Source organism: Ceratotherium simum, chromosome 7, assembly GCF_057802395.1.
Source record: "Ceratotherium simum simum isolate JZ-2026a chromosome 7, ASM5780239v1, whole genome shotgun sequence".
In the NCBI taxonomy this organism is placed as follows: domain Eukaryota; kingdom Metazoa; phylum Chordata; class Mammalia; order Perissodactyla; family Rhinocerotidae; genus Ceratotherium; species Ceratotherium simum.
In genome coordinates, this window is record NC_141906.1 from 70,045,640 (window position 1) to 70,065,953 (window position 20,314).

The window sequence follows — 20,314 nt, forward strand, 5'->3', positions numbered from 1 at the left end:
CGCAATCCGGGCCCCGGGCCGCCGCCGGCTCAGAGGCTCGGCAGATGCCCGCCGCAAGTTGCACGAGTCATGCCCCCTTCTCCTCCTCCGCTCTCCTCCCCGCGCCGGTCCCCGCCCTCTTCTTCCACGCAGAGCCGGGCTGGGGAGAGGGACCCACCCCCGGCGCGCCCGGCTGCCCGGCTGCGCGGCGCGGGCTCCCGGCCCCTGGCGCGCTCACACCCTCCCGCTCGGCTCCAACTTGCAGGCGTCCATGGCCGGCCGTCCTCCGAGGGTGGCGGGACGAGCCCAGGCGGCGGGCGGGCGGCGCGGTGGGCTCGGGGCCCAGGCGGCGGGCGCGCGGCTTGGCGGCCAGCTGCCCGGGCGGCTCCGGCGGTGCGGCTCCGCGCGAGGAGAGCGAGCCGGCTGCGCCGCGCGTCCCCGCCGCTCACTGTGCCCGGTCCCGGCGATTCGCAACAATGTGGAGCTGCCTGGGCGCCGAGTCGAGCCGCGCTCGCTCCTCTCCCTCTCTCTCTCACTCGCCCAGCTCCAGCCTCTCGCCCGCTCTCCCCGTGATGTCAGACAGGGGGAGGGGTTAGCGTTAACCCCCTCGTGGCTCCGACGCGCGGCCCGCGCCCGGCCCCGGCCTCCGCCCGACCGCTCACACCTTCCGGCCCGAGGCAGAGGCGGAGCCCAAGCGAGGGCCGTGGGGTCCGGCTCAGGCCCGCTGGCTCGGGAGATGTCCCTTCGGTCGCCTTTCAGCCCGGGAGAGGGCGGGAGGGCCAGCCAACCTCCTCTGTCGCTGACAAAGGGAGGCAGTGACCCCTAGCGGCCGGCGTCGGGGGAGAAGCCGCTGGGTGGGGGTGGAGTTAAGATGGGGAGGGTGGTGGAGGAGCGAGCGTGCAGTATGGAGAATACTGGATCAAGCAGTGTCCGAGCTGAAAGGGCTTCTACAGGCCCTCTACTCCAATCCTGGCCCCATTTTACAGATGAGGAAACAAAGGCCCAAAGAAGGGGAAGGCGACTCGCCTAGGAGCACAAGGGCAGAAAGTAGCAGAGCTCGGACTAGAATCCAGTGGCCGGAGCTCCCTCTCCTCTGCATCAGCTGAACGCTAAATGGAGAGACTGCTATGCGGGGACCGACCGGAAGCTGCCAGAGAAGTGGGCGGTGGGCATTCGTGGGTGAGAGGCGGCCACAGGGGTTTCTGGTCTTTTCAAATCCACGTTCCCTTCAGGGGTTCCTTTTCCGAAAACTGAAGCCCGTGCCGTCCCCAAACAGAGCGTGAACCCGAGCTCCGCTCCCTCTTCCCGCACTTTTGTTGTGAGTGATTTGCGGGATTCCCGCGAAAGTGACCCATCCAGTCAGTGCCCGCGGCGGAGCAGGCACTCTCCAAGCCATCCCGTTCACATCCGGGTGTGGTCGGCTTCCTGCCAAGGCGGCTGGGCCCCTGGGTCCTTGGCAGCCTGAAGGCTGTCATCTGCTCCTTCCCTCTGGACCTCCTGCCCCCATCCTCTCCCCCAGAAGGAGGCAGACAGACAGACGGGGTTCCCCATAAGGAGAACCGAGTTCTGCCCGGACACCTGACCAGACAATGCTCCCTTTGCCCATTGCCGCCCTTTGCCCAGCTGGCAGGTGCAGACGGGAAGTGGCCGTTCCTGATAAAATGTAAATTCTAGTTCCTGGGAGGAGGAGGATGGGCAAGGAGGGCACCACTTTCCACTCTTTGTGATCTGGCGGTGGCCAGTCTCTCGGTTTTTCGCTGAAGTAGTCTAATTCGACATTCGCGCGAACACTTACACACTCATGTACACATCTTTTACATTTAACAAATGTAACCCGGCTTTCTTTGTACCAAACACTGTGCCAGGCTTGGAGATACAGAGACATCGTCATTGTCCTAAAGGCACTCTGTCTAGTTGGGGGGCAAGGAGGAAGACAAACACAGAAACAGATGTTAGAACAAGCATTTAATATGCGGAGGGTCCCAGAGATGTGCACACAGGATTTGGTGGGTGTGGGAGAAAGTGCCCAGTTCAGCCTGGGGGGAGCGGAGAAGGGGACACAGGGGCTGAGTGAGTCATCTATCAGACAGAGGCCTGCGCTGGAGGGAGAGGCATTAAGGAGACTGGATTTAAGGTAGTGGGGTCAGCGTGAGGAAAGGCACAAAGGCCAGCAACAGCTGGGTGAGGAGAGCCCACAAAGGGTGGACTGTAGCCTGAGCCTAAGGGTTGGAGAAAGGAGAGGCCTGCAGATCCGTGAATGCCATGAATACTGGGTAGCCACTAGAAGGGCTTTATGCTGAGGAATACCTTATCATGATTTGTGGTAGCCCAATCCAGCAGCCAGGCACATCCCTTCTGGACCCTAGTGCTTTAAGGATTCATTGAATTGGGTTCTTTGCTCTAGTCTCAGACTCTGCCTGGCACATTTTGGCAGCTGAATGGATAGGTTTGAGGGGGCAATTCCAGATATACCAGTGCCCCCTAGTTCCCTGCTTATGTTCTCCCACTTCTCCATCCTTGGATAAGGCTTCTTTGATCTTCTGCTCTTAAATGGGCTTCCAGAGAGGGTGTGTCTGGGGTCAGCATGGCTGCCTGGGGATGGGTTAGTGGAGAAGATGGAGCGAAGTATGGTCATCCACTCATGATCTTTAAAAAAGCCCCTAAAACATGCAAACCACCAACATGGGTGCCAGGTGGGGTGTGTGTGTCTGTGTGTGTGTGTGTGTGTGTATGTGTGTATGTAGTGGGTTGCAGGGGACAGGAAAAGGAGCCAGGGAGGGGGCAAAGGAAAATAAGATAGAGCTTGTTTACTCAGAGAGACGATTCACTCAACAAATCTCTTTTTGAGTACCCACTGTGCTAGGTACTGAGCATACAAAAGTGAGCAAAGCCAAGATCCTGCTCAAATAACTATATTATAGGATGGATATTGTTCACTGCCAAAGAGAGCTAAAAAATGCTGGCATCTTTTGAGTGAGTGCTTCTCATTGTGGAGAGCAGGAAAGCCCTCTGGAAGACATTTGACTAGGCACTGAAGGGTGGATCAGATTTGGACCAAGGGAGACCAAGGAGAGAATTTCGGCAGAGGGAACAGCTTGCACAAGGACACGGAGGTGGGAGAGATCGGGGCCTGTGTGGGAACAGCAGGCAGTCCAATTTGTTCTGCATTCTGGGGATGTTAAGAGAAAGGGACAGTAGGTGCGTCCAGTTTGCAAAAGGTCTAAAAGTTTTCCCTCAGTGGCAGGAGGAAGCACGGGACCAAGCATCAGGAGACTGGGCTCTGCTCCCTGCTCTTAAGCTGGAAGCCCAGGAGCCATTCTTGCTTCTTCCCTGTTCTTCAACCACCATATTCCAATCAAAAGCAAACACTGTTGATTCTGCCTCCAGTATATATATCTTAAGTCTAGTCATGTTGCTCCATTTCTACTGTTATCACCCTCGCCCATGAGCTCATGGTTTCTGCCTGATCCTCGCAATATCCTCTGACAGTACGGCCAGCACACACTGAGGGGAGGGAGTAAAATGTAATGGTGAAGCACACGGGACTCTGGAGCTAGACTGCCTGCATTGGAATCCTTAAACCCCAGCGCTGCCACTCAGTAGCTGCGTGTCCTTGGGCAAGTGACTTAACCTCTCTGTGCTCAGGTTCCTCATTTGTAAAATGAGGGGAAATAATAGCATGGAGTTGTTGTGAGGATTAAGTGAATTAAACACATTAAGTGCTTGGAAAGATGCCTGGTGCACAGGAAGCACCGTTTAAGTGTTAGTCATCGTTATTACTATAATCTCTCTCCCTGCATCCAGTTTTGCTCCTCACTGCTGTGATGCCAGAGGGATACATGTACTTTCAAAACTTTTTATTCTGAAACAGTTTCAGATTTACAGAAGAGTTGCAAAGATGGTACAGAGTTTCCGTACATCCTTCATCCAGCTTCCCCTAATGTTAACATCTTATATAACCATGGTGCATTCGTCAACATCAAGAAATCAGCATTGGTATAACACTATTAACTGAACTACAGAATTTATTCAGATTTCTCGTTTTTCCGCTAATGCCTATTTTGTCTTCCAGGATCCACTCCACGATTCCACATTGCATTTAGCAGTGGGCTGTCTTCTAATGCAAATGATCAGGTCCCAACACCTAAGAACCCTTCCTTGGCCTGCCAGCCTCTGAGGCCTATGTCAAGTCCTCAGCATGGCCTGTGTGGCTGCTGCTTCTGCAGCCTTGTCTCGCCCAGCTCCGGGGCTTTCCTGAGGTTCCAGCCACAAACTCACCTCCTCGGCCTTCACCCAAGCTGTTCCATCTGCACCAGTGCTCTTCCCCTTCTTTGTGGCCAGCTACTTGTCTATCCTGTAGGGCTCAGTTTGCACGTGTCACTTCCCCAGGGTGGCCCACTGTGCCCTTCAGATCAGGCACGTCCCCTCCTATGTGCTCTCACAGCTCCCCTTGCATGTGTGTAACCACGTCAGTAATAGTTTATTCGTTCCCCACTCGGCTGTCATCCCCTCCAAGGCAGGACCGTGTCACTCTTGTTCCCTGCTTTATCCCTCGCACCTAGAACATGCCTGGCACTCTGTAGGCACTGAATGAAAACTGTGTTGATTGACTAATACACATCCTGTGCTACTGTCTACCAATCACTTCTCCTCTCTGGGCCTGTTTTCTCATCTGCAGATTGAGAAATTTAATTTGTTCACTGGTTTTCCAATTGTGCTGTGAAAGCCTTAGAATTTCCTGGGTTCCCCACTCCCTTCTTCAATAGGAGCTGTGTTTAAAGGGCATGTTGTTTTCATCCTTTTTACACATTGGGCTCCTAGAAATATTCTTCTTAATGGATTCTGCTTCTTAAAAAAGTTTGAACCCCCTGACATATTATTGCGTTAGATATTATGTATTGCATATAGTTGCATTATTTTACAACTCCATGATGTTTTTTCTGCAGGCAGTGGTGAGCCATTGATGGTTTCTGAACCGAGAGGCACTTATTGGGAGCTGTCGGAGCTGTGCTTTCGGGAGATGAATCTGGCAATAACATGGGTAGGATGGACAGATGAGGACTGGTCAGCGAGGGAGGATGGGAGTGAGGAGAGAGGGCTGTCATGGAAGCCAAGTGAGGAGAGGATTTAATGGAGGAGGAGGTTGCCAACAGTGTCTGATGCTGCAGAAAGCAGGTGGGGATCAGAAAGTGTCTTTGGAAACAGTGGCCAGAACACCAGTGACCTTTGAGAGAGGTGTTGGTGGCAGAGCAGGGGCAGAACCCAGATCAAAGGGGGAGGAGAAGCAAATGGAAGGAGAAACAGCAGGGGAGCAGGTGTCCCCCCTACTTTTGAGAAGTTTGGTGGTGGATGGAATGAGCAAAATGGATCAGAAGCTTAGAGAGGGTTAGTGCGACAAAGACCAAGGGGCTTATTTCCCCCTTTTCAGGGGGACTCAGAAGCAATGGAGCATCTTGTAGGCAGAGGGAGAAGAGCTAGTGGACAACGAGAACTGGAGGAACCAGTATAAGAAGCGAAAAGGAGGGGCCGGTCCCATTGCCTAGTGGTTAAGCTTGGCGTGCCCTGCTACGGCAGCCTGGGTTCGGTTCTCAGGTGCGGGCCTACACCACTCATCGGTGGCCGTGCTATGGTGGCGTCCCACGTACAAAATAAAGGAAGATGGGCACAGATATTAGCTCAAGGCGAATCTTCCTTAAGCAAAAAGAGGAAGATTGGCAACAGAGGTTAGCTCAGGGCGAATCTTCCTCAGCAAAAAAAAAAGTGAAAGAGGGTGCAGTTCATGGAGCAGGCCCTGGAGGAGGCGCGGGTGGTGGGACTAGGGCAGAGGAGGGATCAGCCTTGGAAAGGAGAGGACTCCTCTTTCTCTGAGCCTGGAGGGAAGGTGAAGAGAGCAGTGAAGATGGAAGTTTTGGGGTGGAAAGCAGGTAAGTTAATAATAAGGTCATTGCAATAATGAGTTACTTGCAGTTACCTGCAGAGAAAAGATAGAAGGTGGCTTCTGATTTCATAAAGGAGAAGGCCAAAGGAGGTGGAAGGGCGGTGTGCTTAGCGATCTTCCAAAACCTGAGGGGAAAAGGATCAAGCATAGTCTGTGTGCCTTCATAGAGAATTAGGACCAACGGGCATACGTGTTGGGGAAGTAGGTTTCAGTTCAGTCTGGGGAAGACTGTTCAGGGAACTGACAATGGAATGAACTCCCCGTCCCTTTCAGACTGAGACCCCATTTGTCAGGGATGCTGTAGATGGCATTCCTGCCCTGGCGTGGAGAGCAGACCAGATGCATTCCATGTTCCCTCCTGGCTCTGAGACTTCGTGACTGTGGAATGACCGCCCACACAAAGGACAGGCACTTGGACTGACCTTGCTTACCCACCCCACGGCTGGGGGCAGTAACCAGACAGAGTTCAGCCCTGAGGAAGGTGCCATCCCCAGGAAACTGTCCCCAAAGCCCTCCCTCGGCTTCCCCAGGCTCTTTTAGAGAGGCAGCTGTTGGGCCTGGAATAAGTCCAGAGTCAATACAATAAGGACTTCCCCTTTGGCTGTATCCCAGGCCCCTCTGTGTCATTCAGTAATGGGCTAATAAAGCTCACTTTGATGTGAGGGCAACCCTATTAAGAAGTCACCAAGATTCCCCAATCCCCTGAAATCTGTGGAGAGGAGAAGATGAACTTGAACATAGAGTAGAATGCTGAATGGGGTCACCCTCTCCTGGGTCCCCAGTCCCCAATCTGGAGTCAGTTCAGGCTGAGGGCAAGGCGAAAGGAGAGGGGGAGGAGGAGGAATCCCACAAAGGAGCCCTACTCAGCCCCACAGAGGACCCACTGGCATGGGTGCCCCCTTCCCTAACCTGCCAGGCCAACCTCACCCTGGGCAATGCTCCCGGGGGTAGTTGAGAAACCACAGCGTCTAATTACTGTTATCATCACCCTGGTAGCTGTGGCGATTATGATCGTGCCTCTGTATCCCACAGTGCCGAGCAACATTTAATTATTGTTATTCTTACAGAGATCACTGCAGAACCTTCCCATTGCCACCGCCATTGCTCTTGGGGACGATGGATCAGCTGAACTCAGCTGCCCCCCGGGTCCAATGATCTACCATGTCAAAGTGATACCAACAAGGCTAACAGGCAGCCAGCCTCTCCCCTGGAGGAGTGTCCCAAGAATCTCCATGGCTTTGCGGGCTGGAGCTCTGAGCAATGATAGAAAGGCCCCAGTTCCATCTTGAACCACCTAATTCTCCAGAAGGAAGGGATTCCGGAAGGTAAATTGGTCTACGCCCTGCTCTGGTCAGAAAGCCCTTAATATGTTCCTGTGAATCACCACATCCAAAATCCTAAGGAATTCTAGATGTGATTGGAGGCAGCATTCCTGAGTTGGGGTGGGAATACTTAAAACTCAACAATGGTAATGACAAGAGGGTTTCAGTGAGGATCTGCATGGACCAGAGGGCTTAGACCAAGAGGTGGGAAGGGGCAGAGTAGAGCTTCAGCCTGGAGCATACCTCATGGAGAGGGAGGTGAGAGGGAAAAGGACTCAGAGAGAGGAAAAAGACACTCAGCCTTCCTCCCACGCTCTCTTCCCTTCAATGGTGCCTGTAGATCCAGGAGGGTGGGTGTTATGGTCATGATAATGACCAGAGGAACCACACTTTTTTTTGAGAGCCGTATGGAAGGCAAGAGCTGGAACTTATTGTAAGGGAGGAACAAAGTTCTTGGGTCAGCCCAGGCCCTACAGAGGAAGTGCGGGTGGCCGCTGGCCCTGGGATCGTGGAGATGAGGCTGCACCTCCTTCTCTAGGAGGCTGCAGAGCTGTGGGTCTTTTTTTTTTTTTTTTTTTGTGAGGAAGATCAGCCCTGAGCTAACATCCATGCTAATCCTCCTCTTTTTGCTGAGGAAGACCGGCTCTGAGCTAACATCTATTGCCAATCCTCCTCCTTTTTTCTCCCCAAAGCCCCAGCAGATAGTTGTATGTCATAGTTGCACATCCTTGTAGTCACTGTATGTGGGACGCAGCCTCAGCATGGCCAGACAAGCGGTGCGTCGGTGTGCGATCGGGATCCGAATCCAGGCCGCCAGTAGCGGAGCGCGTGCACTTAACCGCTAAGCCACGGGGTGGGCCCAGAGCTGTGGGTCTTAACCTATTTGGGCCTCGACCTTTTCAGGATCTGATGAAAGCCATGTCCCTGTGCCCTGCAAATGGCACACATGCACAGGACAGTGTTTCCCTGGCAATCCGCAGAAGCCCAGCTGGGGCCTTGAGTTGGGAAGCCCTTCTGAGGAGGGGTCCTTCGGAAGGGAGGCAGCCCTGAGCCCAGACTCCCTGCGATCTGGGCTAATGAGGGATGTTAGTGACATGGAGGATCCAGAATGAGGAAAATCTAAACCGGATTTCTATGATCTGAAGTAAAAAGAAGAACAAGCACAATACATACACTGCATTGCAATTCTGTAAAAAAAAATATGCACCTAGAAAGAGAAAAATGTGAAAGCAGCCTAGAGAAATGAAAACAATTTGTGGGTGTAGGTTTTTTATTTTAAAATTTACTTTAATATCATTAGAAAGTTACTTTAATAATAGTTTAATCTTTTTCCTGTATTATAGAGAGTGCTTTTCCTCCAGAATTGAGCTTTGAATTATATTTGATTTAGGTTGATATTAATGCTCTGCACTCCTTGAGCACATGCTCCAGGTGGATGCCAAGTGGCCTGGAGGTGACGTCCAAAGGGTAGATACTGGCCAGGTGGGTCATTGAACTTTGAGGAACCACAGGAGGCAGCCGAGCAGGGAGAGGGCATGTGCTTTAGGGTCAGGAGTCCTAGGTTTGTGTCCCGGATCTGTGGGCAATAAGGGTGACCAACGGTCCCAGTCTGCCTGGGACTGAGGGGGGTTCCGAGGACAGGAGACTTTCAGTGCTAAAACTGGGAAAGTTCTGGGCAAACCAAGGTGAGTGGGTCATTCTATTAATGAGCCACCTTGTCTCTCTGTGCCTCAGTTTCCTCATTTATAAAATGATGCTGATGACTTCCAGGAGCTTTGTAAAAGCACTCTGTAAACTCGACCATCTTCACACCTGTTGGGGATGATGATTATTATTGCGGGGTGGCAGAGGAGGGGAAGTGGGGGAAGGGGTGGTCCTCCCCACTTTGAGCTCTGAGAGACCAAGAGCCTGTCCAGATGCACACCATGATTTTTATAAGGAGCGTTGAAGGCAACTGCTCTCTCACAACAGGCTTTTAACAATAATTCACTCAGCAAATATTTATGGACCACCTGTGACCAGGTATCATGCTAGGCATTGGAATTAAGCCATGAACTACTGAGACATGCTCCCTTCCTTCCTGGGGCTGAAGTCTAATGGGGAAGAAAGGATCTATAGGGAAGTGGGAGGACAGGGAAATCTAGGGCGTAGAGGAATGTCGGGTGTTGGGGATGCGTTCCTGTGGAGGTGAGCTGAGCCCCAAGGGTGAGGACTGGCTAGCCAGGGATGTCTTATGGAGAAATCAGGCAGAAGGAAAGGCAGCAAGAAGGCCCAGGGGGCTGGGTGCATTGAAGGACTGAGGGTGGTTCAGTCTGCCTGGTGCAAGAGGAAAGGGAGGGAGAGGGGCTGGGAAGTGCGTGCCCAGGGTGCGTGGGCCTTGTACACTGCCTGAGAGAGTTTGGACTTATCCTGAGGGCAGCGAGGAGCTGTGGTGGGGGTGTAGCAGAGCAAAGATGTTTCACGCCTGGCCATTCGGTAGCCCCAACCCCTGTTTTGCTAAGATGGTGTTCCTGGGCCAGGCTGTTTACCCTGTTACCGCCAGATCCTCTGGACCTGAAGGTGCCAGCTCCCTCTGTCCCACTCCCAAGGCGCCCAAGCCTGGCCCATCTGCTGAGCGCTCCTGCAACTCCAAGCCTGATGTAGTCATTCTGTACCTTCCCCGGCAGGGGCCCTGCTGCCTGGCACAGAGTGTGGCTCCAGGGAGCAGAGTGGCGCCCCTCCTAAGCATGCTGCTGTCACCACAACGTGTGTGTGGGCTTGATGGCGGTGTGGCAGTGAGCTCAGGGCATGCTGGGGGCTCATGTAGTCCAGGAAGCTGATAAATAACAAACAATTACACCAATGGGCCCGGGAACAGGGACGGGGGTGTGCACCCTTATGCATGTGCACGCACACACATGCATGTGCAGACACACTCAGATTCCTGACATTCGTGCCCACACTTTCACTGAAACTGAGGCAAGCACACGGAGAGATTCCCTGCTACCTGCAGGAGATGAACAGGCACACATTACGTTACATTCACCCAACACAGACACGCATATGTCGCAAATGCTCTATATACAGCCGCATGTAGATGCCTGCACACCCACGCTGGCCATACCCCTGTGTCAAGTGTTTAGCAAAATGCCTGGCACATAGGATTATTATATTATTACATTTTAATATAATATTATATTAAGACCCGAACGTGTACTCAAGTACCAATACACTCATAGACAGACATTGCCCTGTACGCTCCTTTAAAGGCAGGTGCAAACACAAGAACTCCATTCTTCCACGAAGCTGGGGCACAGACCCCGTGTACATGAACAAGCTCACTCTCATAGACATACAAGTGGCCATAATTTGCTCTCCCAGTTGCACCTACACACAGTCACAACAGCAATCATAATAACAGCAAAACCAGGTTGGGTGATTGCTTTATATTTTTCAAAGGGCCTTCAGGCCTATAATCTCATTTGATCCTCACGGCAGCCAGGTGAGGTTGTAGGTGGAGCAGGCGTTATTACCCCAGGTTTACAGTTGAAGAAGCAGAAGCCAGAGAGGTGAACTATGCCATCTGGGAGGCGGCCTGAAACCCAGATCTGACTTCTTGGTAGTGAGCTTCCGGGGCCCAGTGCCAGTTTGACAGCCTCCAGCTCTTACTATGGACGGCAGCACGCAGGGCAGGGGCCTGCTGCTGGATTCTGGATTCCTGGTCAAAACATCTCCCAGAGTTGACCCCAGTTGAGAAATGGGAATTGGAGGCTGATAAAGGGAAACCACCATCATTAGAAATCCCATAAAGTCTCATTTACAACTCCTGTCAGATGAAAGGAGCAACTGACTGTGTTGGAGGGAAAAGCAAATACCGATTTCCTTTAGGACTGCCCAGCCTCAGACAGTTGGTCCTGGGAGGGCCTGCAGGTCCTGGGGTGGGGGGTCCTGTCCCATGTGGGCTCTCCCCAACTCTATGCACTTCCTCTCCCCTCTGTCTGGGCCAGCCTCTGGGTCCTTAGGCTCTGGTTCTAGAAGAGGGGAGAAAAGGACCAAGAATGGGCCTCCCCCTCCCTCAGAGCCCCACTCTCCTCCCACCGTGCAGCAAAGCCTTCCTCTGTTGCTCAGTCTTGAGCCTTTGGGACACAATCAGCCCTGTCTCCTACCTGCTGGGGCCCAGATGGGGAACAGCTGCCAGCCCCTGACACCTGGCCTGCCACGTCCACGTCCACGGAGGCGGAGGCGAGGCCTTTAGGATGCGCATCCCTCAGATCCAACGGCTTTGCAAGGTGATGAAACAGCTTTCTTCAAAGGCCTGTGCTCAGCCGGGGAGGTGGCCTCATGGTGAAAGACAGGCAGACAGATTAGCCCTCTTCTGCCTCTGATGCTGCTGCGGCTTCACTCTGCTTTCATCATCACTGTGTGCCTTAGTTTCTGCATCTGCGAAATGGGGATGCTAAGACCAACCTTCATGCTGCTGTGAGGATCAGATGAGATGAGAGTGTAAAGGCCCCCCCCACCCCCGCACAGTGCCTGGCACACAGCCAAGTTCCACGTGGCAGCCTCCTGAGGAGCCCTCCACTGCCACAGCCGGCCGGAGGGGTGACGAGAGGCCCTTCCCAGCCTCCTGGGTGTGCCGGCTTTGGCTGGGAGGTTGGGAGGGAGGGAGGGGACATCTGTTTGACACTCTTGTCAGCATCCATTACCTGGTGTGTATTTTCCCAGGAGCTGATTACATTACAGCATGTGTTGATAAACATTTGGAGTCGGAGCGGAGTGGAAACTGAGCAGAATGTTAAGCGGATGGTGGTTTGGTCAGGAGATGCTGAGAAAGGGCTGGCTGTGACAACAGGAGGTGGTGATGGGGCCCCAATCTGGTGGCTTCTTAGCCTGCCAGGCCTCTTTCTCTGTCTCTTTCCTCCCTATGCGTCCTGATTTGGCCCCCAGCAGGGCATCCAGACATGGCCCCAGAAGCAGCGAGTGACAGCAGAAGAAATGTGGGATTCAGACTCAGGCAGTTATGGGTTCCAACCCTAGCTCTGCTACAGACTGGCTCTTGGCACCTTGGGCCAGTCTCTTAACCTCCCTGAGCCTCAGTCTCCTCTTCTGTAAAGTGGGCTTCACCTCCACTCTGCAGAGTGAAGTGGAGATTAAAGGAGAAGACACAGCCACGCCTGCACACAGAACCCAGCACTTAGTAAATGGGGCTTCTTTCCCCAGCTTACCTGGAGGAAAAATGCCACCCCAGCCTTGACTGTGTTTTGGCTGTTAGGCAACTGTTTCTTATGTCTACTTTGGACTAAGAGGAAGGGGGTTCGTGTTCTTCATAATGCAAACTTCCCCACTTCCAACCCTACTTAGGATGGGAGCAGGCGACCCAGGGTGGGTGTGGGGTCTTGATCTTCCTTCAGACATCTTTAAATACCACTTCTGACAGCTGTAGTTAGCTAATTATGTGTGTAGTTATCTGCCTGAGGTCTTTCTCCCTCACTAGTCCACAAACTCTCTGAGGACAGGGACGGTGTGACCTGGTCACAGTTGGATGCTCAGGGCTGAGCCCAGTGCCTGGCACTGGGAAGGAATGGTCTCACCCATCAGATTGGTCCAGAGCAGAACGGTCCAGATAGCCCCCTCAGAGCTCTGTGGTGTCTTATTCCACGGTTGTTTCTGAACTCAGGGCACTGGCTGTACCTCTCCCTTGGCCTTTGGCATAGGTTACCTCGGATCAACTTTTCCTGCGGCTGTCTCTTGTCTCTCTAGGGCTGTGGGCTTCTGGAGGACTGGGGGCATTTAGATCTTCAAGAGAAGGAGCGACAACTGAGAGATGAGGCCTTAGAAATTCAAAGGACATGAATAAAGCAAGGAGGAAGGCTGTTCCTCTCTCCCTCCCTCACCTCTGTGGGTCCCTGACAAGGCACTTGCCCGATGCCCTGGGCGCCTCCGACGCTGCTGGGGCCGCCCGCAGGTGGGAGGAGCGCTACTGCCCAGCGCCACCTAGCGGGCGTGGCGCCGGGGCAGAGCGCGTCTTCCCTGGGCTGTGGGACAGGCGACCGCCCCACCGCGCAGTCAGGGAGGCTACAGCCACTGCCCCTGGCGGCCCATCCTCTACGTTCAGAGAGTGTGGAGACCCTCTGGGGAGAGTACTCCTCCCGCGTTCCGGGGAGCCCTGGCCCCGACGGCGGCAGGTCAGCGTTGTGCGCGCCCGGGCGCCCATGAGGTGGCTCCCACCCCTCCCCCCGCACTTCGTGTCCCGGTTCCCGTCCCTCCTCAGCCACAAAGAGGCCATTGACTGGGAAGAGTAGCCGGGTTGTGGTAGGGAAGCTGGAGGGGACGTGCGTGGACACACACACACACACACACACACACACACACACACACGGGCCCCGCCTCCTGCAGCGCCCAGCACTCTGGAGGGGACGGGGTGGGTGGGAAGGGGGGTGCGCGGGACGGCTTGGGGTTGGGCGTACTGGTCCCAGAGGGAAAGCTCTGCCTCTGGGATGCCAACTCCTCGCTCCCTCCTCCTTCTCCGCCTGTCCCCGCCCCCTCCCCTCCTCCCCCTCCCCTCCTCCCCTCCTCCCCCTCCCCCTGCCTAATTTTTGCATCCACCTTTGGATGAATCCGCAGCAAACGGTTCATCCAAGCTGGCCGGCCTCCCCCTCCCCCCAGTGCGTGGTCTCCTCTCCCAGCAAAGATGTTGGTGGCACTTAGGGTCCCTTTTTAATACCAGGCGAAGCCAATATCGTTAGGAAGGAAGAAGTGCTGTCGCAGCTGCTGCAGAGACTATGTGCAGTAATGCATCCCGGCTGATAGGACGGTCCGAATATGCTGCCGCTCCGGTTTATCAGCACCCGTGCTCCCCGTGGAATGGCTGAGAGATGGCACGCCGCGCTCGGAGGAAGTGTGGGAGGGCTGTGTGAGGTGGGGCGCCAGAAGGGAGAAGGCAGGGGCAGGAATCATTTTGGCTAGAGGTGAGGCTTCTGACCCTTCCACAAACTCCTACTTCATTCCTTCTGTGATAGTGAAGTCCTTACCTCTCACAGCATCCGACTTCTGGGCCCCCTGACTCTCTAGAGGCGGGGCTGCCAGGACTGCCCGGGGTTCCCTTTCAGTCCACCTGCATCAGAGGTAGAGCAGACCCCCTACTACCCTGCCCCATTGCTGATCACGTGCTCTACCTGTCTTAGAGCTGGCCTGCAGTGGGGGTGTGGGGCTGGCAGTTGGTGCCCGTCAAAAGAGAACTGGGAGTGGTAGGCAGCAGGCTCCTTGAAACCCCACTTGGTGCCTCCCTCAAAGCTCCTGCTTGCCACCTGGGTGCCTGTGTACACAGGAACCGGCTGGGTGCTGGGGGAAGGGCTGGGTGGGGATGCTGGCTTGCCTGGTTTAAAACACTTCTTCCTGGTCCCCAAAGCCAGTGTGGAGAGTGTGCCCTTGTATGTGTGTCCCCATTTGTGGGCAAGGCTGTGCCCACGTGGGTGCCAGGACATGTGGGTTTATTCACACATTCATAGTCTCTCGGGGTTGGAAATGTCTTTGGAAGAGATCCCCTTCCCCCCTTCTGCCATATCCATGCCAAATACTCATCTGGATTCTGCTTGATTGCTCCCCATCACAGGGAGCTCACTACCTATCAAGGCAGTCCATCTCTGCTCTGACAGTTTGAATACTGAGTTGGAAACTGCCGGGAAGCCTGGACAATGCCCCCCTCCCCCCATCCCCAACCGCAGGAAAACAGGGTCAGGACAAGGTGTCAAGAAACAGCATCCCAATATAGTTACGGCCAACGTAAGTGATGCACACCTATTCATTCTCATAATCTTCATAACACTCTCTGAGGTCATGTTTGCTGTTATCCCGTTGTCTTGAAGAGGAAACTGAGACACAGAGAAGTTAAGGCACTTGCCTGAAACTTCACAGCCAAGAAGAGGCGAAACCAGGATTCAAAACCAGGAGGTCTGGCTCTGCCTGAGCTTAACCATACATTATATTGCAGGCTCTACCCAGAGAGAGAGAGTGTGAGTGTGTGTGGCTCTTCACCACCACTTCTGAGAAGCAGAGCTCAGTGGTGTTATAGGCAACTGGGAACCCTGGACAGGAAATTAAGGCATCAGGAATTGCCCTTCTTCTTCTCCCCCTCCTCCACTCGTCTCCCCTTCCTTCTTTATCCTCGTTGCCCTCACCTTCATCTAAGTTAAAAGGCATCTGGTGAGCACTTGTGTGTTCAGGGGTTCTCCTGAAGCCAGCAGCTCCGTTTGGGAGTTTCCAGGCCAGGACAAGCATACTGGCCAGACAGACAGTAGGGGACATACTCACAGTGAAGTGGCACGGGATAAATGTGGTTGGTAGACAGAAAATAAATGGGGAAGATCGGTGTTTATGTTCCACACCAGCCCAGAGTAAGGTGGTCCACGGTTCAGAGAGTTTTATGTGCAATTTTATGTCTAGACAGAGTTGGGGATGAGGTTATCACTTCTCTTCTAATTAGTGCAAGAAGGCTTCCCTGGGTGCTGCTTTCAGGAGCAATCCTACTGTCTGGGCTTTGCCATCTGTCCCAAGAGTGAGAGTTGGGGACAGTAGGGCGAGGGAATGAGCACTAGATTGGGAGTCAGGACACCTGGATCTTTCTGCCACCAGCTTGATGTATGACCTTGGATAAATCACGCTGCCGTTCTGGGTCTCCACTTCCTCACTTGTAAAATGACAAGTTAAGACTTGTTGGTCTATCAGGCCTCTTCAGTGGGTATACTCCCTGAAGTCTGTCAAACAGGGCTGTTGTGTGCAGGTGGGCAGGTTGTGCACTGTGCAAGGACATTTGATGGGGAGGTGGACGGGGGCTGAAATCCAGGCTATGCCCTTCTCGCCAGGCCATGTACCGTGGTGGGGCCTGCGTTCCCTGGAGAAAGAGGTACTCTTTTCTAGTTTGCACAGAAGCACCACATGGACCAGCAGTGGCCGTGCAAGTTCCCCATGCAGATTGGCTCCCCATGGTTGGAGCTGGAGTTGGGGGGTGGTGGGAAGGAGAGTTTCTTTATTGGAAAGTGAGATTGTGGGTTGGGAGATAACGGCTATGGAGGGAGGAACAAGGAGAAGCTCCACGGCGATGAGCTGCCAGAGACCGCTGGTTGAGCAGGGAGCAGTGGGGAAACGCCAGCTCGGAGCTAAACTTTGGAGAGAAAGGGAGGTTACGCGGGGACGTGGGATGTAGGGAGGCAGGTCTGAGCTGACAGAGGGTGACCCACATGGGGTGGGCCCTTGGCCTGAGGTCGGGGTGTCCTTGGGAGCAGTGGCTCTTCCTGTCCCCCCAGCCTAGCTCACTCCCACCTCTAGTCACCCCAAAGCAGCCGGTCTCTTTGGAGCAGCTCTTTCTGCCTAGCTCCCTTTCAGAGGGAGAAGGGAAGGACTTGGGTTTCTGCAGGGCCCTTGGAGAGTGCTGGGGACTTTTAGAGGGTGTTCCCTTGTCCAACAAATGGTGTTGGAGGCCCGCTCTGGGCCAGGCCCTGTGTGAACAGATGTGCGTGAACCCTGCCCTCAGGAAACTGACAGTCTGATAGTGCTTTTGTCCATGGGTCTCAAGGGAAAGGGCCCTTATCCCTGAGATGGGGAGGACTGTGGACACTGTTGCACAGTCTGGTGCCCACACTCGGCTCCATCTGGTCTGAGGCAAAGGGTCTTTCCCTAGAACCGAAGACTGTGAGTGGCTACCAGTTGGGCTCTTTGGCTCTCGAGAAGTAGAAGATCCAGTGGGGACAGATTTCTGCGCCCCCCTCCCCCCAGTATCCAGGGAAGATGTGGGGGTCACTGAGGAGGAAAATGGGAGAGGAAGGGCTTCTGAAAGGAAAGAAGGGGAGATGGGCAGGCTGGGGGGTTCTTCTGGAGGCAAAGCCTCACTTTCACTTGGTTGGGGGAGTGACTGAGAATGAGGAGACGTGTGAGTGGGCACTGAGAGGGGCTTGTTCTGGGAGGGTGACCCTGGGCTGATCACAGACGGGCCCTCTGGAGACCATTTCATCTCCCTCCCCTGCCCCCGCCTCCAGCACACGGCTGTTCAGAGGAGATGTAGCCCTTCCCATTCTGTGAGCTCTTCCCGGAACATCCCACCTGGTCTGCTATTTGATGCTCCTTCACAAGAGAAAGTCCCCCCTTCTGTCTAACTAGAGGTCCTTCCCAAGGTGGGCAGGTCCTGCTCCTTCCCACACAGCACAGCAGGTACAAGTTTTGGGTGCCAAATCATCAGAAGTGCCAAGCCTTTCCCAGCCTTTCTGTATCCTTAGCAATCCCAGTTGTATGGGGATGGAGCTCAGTGAAGCCCCGGAGCTGTCATCTCTTCAGTGACAACTACAGGCCTGCCCTCATTCCTGGGCCAGGCAGGCCCGCCCCCTCTCCTAGGCTGCCCACCACTCCTGTTCTGTAAAAGAAAGGGACCGCAGGGAAGCTGATCATCTGTCTCACGCTCACAGGGTGGCTGTGCCAAGTGACATTTTGTTTCGAGGATGTTCTCTACCCCCTGGCTGCCTTACATTCAGCCTCCAACACCCAGCAAAGTGAGATGTGGGCTCTGAGCAGCTCACACTGGAGAGGCTGCTGCCCTGGGACGGAAGCAACAGTGTGTCCTCCACCCTGTCTTATAACAATGATCATGGTGATGATATTAATATTAAAAAGCTGACATGTATTGAACTCTTATTATTTGTCAGACTCTGTTCTAAGTGCTTACAGTTGTATTCGTTTCCTGTGGCTGCTGTAACAAATGACCACAGACTTAGTGGTTTAAAGCAACACAAATTCATTAACTTACAGTTCTGTAAGTTAGGAGTCTGAACCAGGTCTCGCTGGGCTCAAAATCGAGGTGGAGGGAGGGCTGCATTCCTTTCTGGTGATTCCAGGGGTAATTCCTACTCCTTACCTTTTTCTGCTTCCGGAGGCCTGTGTTCCTCGGCTGTGGCCCCTTCCTATGTCTTCAAAGCCAGCGATGTTGCATCTCCTTGATGATCCTTCTGTTGTCACACCTCTCTCTAAGCCAGCCAGGAAAGGTTCTCTGCTTTTAAGGACTCACATGATTAGGCTGGGCCCACCTAGGCAGTCCAGGATAATCTCTTCATCCGCAACGTCCCTCTGCCACGTGGGTAACATGTTCAGAGGCCCCAGGGATTAGAGCATGGACATCTTTGGGGTCCATTGCTCTGCCACCATCACAAACTTAAACTTTTTCATCTAATGGGCCAGTGAGGGAGGTACTGTTATTATACCATTTTAAAGATAAGAAAACGGAGGCACAGAGAAGCTAAATAACTTGCCCAAGATTACCTTGCCTGTAGCATTGTATTCAGAATTCAGATTAAGGCAATCTGACTCCCGAGTTGGACCTGAGTCATTGTGACAAAAGTAGAACCAGGGAGCAGGAGGCAGAGGTGGCCAAGTTTCCTGTGGTGTGAGTCCCCCTAGATCAGCTGGGCGGTGCAGTGACATGGGCCTACTGAGCACCTACTGTGTGTCAGGCCCAGGAGGGCTCTCTGGAGGATGTGATGGAGCTCCCGTCTGAGCCCCGGTACTGAGCTCATTCTCTTTCCACATCCTGTTGCTGTGTGAGGGGATAGGGCCCTCTTCTGCAGAGGTGAACCGGGGGAGAGGATTGGGCTCTAGTGGGCTCAGGGCTCGGGGGTCTGGGGTGGGCCTGGGTGGAGGCCTGGGTTGCCCTGCATCCGCAGGACCCTGCTGGACCAGCCCGGAGCCCGCGGGCGCTGGCTCACCAAGCTGACTATTCCTGCCCATCCATCACTTTGGGGAATGGGCCCTCAGTGAGCCTGGGACCCGCAAATCATCAAAATTAAGACCAATTAGAGGGGGAAGCAGCAGCCCCTTGGCAGATCTTCCGGCCACAGAGGCAGCTCGGGCACTTTATGGATGTTTCCTCCCATTCTGTGATCCAGCTGGGAGGCAGAAACATGCCAGCTCAGCACAAGGCCTCGTCTAGATGTTTCTGAGCAACTTGGAGGGAGGGCGCCGTCTCAACAGGATCTGCAGCCCCTCCCACCAGCCCCAGCCCTGCCTTCCTGTCCATGGGGACCAGTAAAGTCAGCATCTAGTCTGCGGCGCCTTCTCAGCCTCACACTGCGGGCTCCTTTCTCTTCATACTCTGTGCTCTGTCCTCCACACAGGACTCTGGAGAACCGAGCCGGGAGCGGGAGGAGGGAGAGAAACAATGACGAGCCACCTTGCGGCCCTCGGCGGCTCAGCCTGTCCTGCTGCTGCCACCTCTCCCTCTGTGCCCCCATGTCACCCCTCCCATGGGAAGGGCTTCCCACTCCCCTGCCAGGGGCGACTCCTGAACAAACCCTCTCCTTATTTTTCCCCAGGGAAAAGGAGGCTAAGCTTTCAGAAGGTGTGCACACCGCAGCCTACAGGTGGTGGTGGCAGGATGGTGCCACAGGCGCAAGGGCAAAAGCAAAAATCATTCTCCAGTCTGCCAGGTCCTTTGCTGCCTTTAAATCTTGCCCCTTTCCCCCTCGTCCTTCACCCCATGCCCTTCCTGTGGTTAGAAGGACCAGAGACGGGTCTGTGACGATGAAGAGGGCTGGCACTGAAGGCGCCTGCGAAGGGCAGAGATTTATTTGGAATGGTAGAGGGCAGAGGTATCTGGGACAGAGGAGAGCTGGTGTCTGAACCCTCCTCTGGGTGGAAACTGCGACATTGCAGGGGTGACCTCTTTTCTAGGTGGGACCTTGCAAGGGGCATCTCTTCCCCTGGCTCTGCCCTGGGGTCTGTGTTTTTTTTTTTTTTTTTTGGTGAGGAAGATTGGTCCTGAGCTAACATTTGTTGCCACTCTTCCTCTTTTTGCTGCAGAAGATTGTCCCTGAGCTAACATCTGTGCCCATCTTCCTCTATTTTGTATGTGGTACTCCGCCACAGCATGGCTTGATGAGTGGTGCATAGGTCCACGCCTGGAATCTGAACCCGTGAACCCCAGGCTGCCAAAGCAGAGCACACAAACTTAACCACTATGCCACCGGGCTGGCCCCAAGGGATCTGTTTTTTAGAATAGGCCCACTGTGCTGGATTGAAGTTACCTTCTGGAGAAAGAGACCCCAGTGGAGTGGAGGGG

General features: G+C 54.1%; 1 protein-coding gene across 1 annotated transcript; it reads left to right on the forward strand.

Annotated features, from left to right (window-relative positions):
• The first annotated feature begins 69 nt into the window (after window positions 1-69).
• On the forward strand, window positions 70-13,520 carry LOC147916703 (uncharacterized). The gene is made up of 5 exons (XM_087434089.1): window positions 70-517; window positions 4,926-5,020; window positions 6,985-7,086; window positions 9,828-9,889; window positions 13,133-13,520. Exons 1-5 carry the CDS (start codon window positions 70-72, stop codon window positions 13,518-13,520), a joined length of 1,095 nt encoding a protein of 364 aa, XP_087290215.1.
• Window positions 13,521-20,314: the final 6,794 nt, after the last annotated feature.

Coding starts and splice junctions, on each gene's coding strand:
- LOC147916703 (XM_087434089.1), top strand. CDS start 70: ATGCCCCCTTCTCCTCCTCCGCTCTCCTCCCCGCGCCGGTCCCCGCCC. Junction 518..4,925: donor TCTCCCTCTCTCTCTCACTC/GCCCAGCTCCAG, acceptor TTTTTTCTGCAG/GCAGTGGTGAGCCATTGATG. Junction 9,890..13,132: donor AAGCCTGATGTAGTCATTCT/GTACCTTCCCCG, acceptor GTCCCTGACAAG/GCACTTGCCCGATGCCCTGG.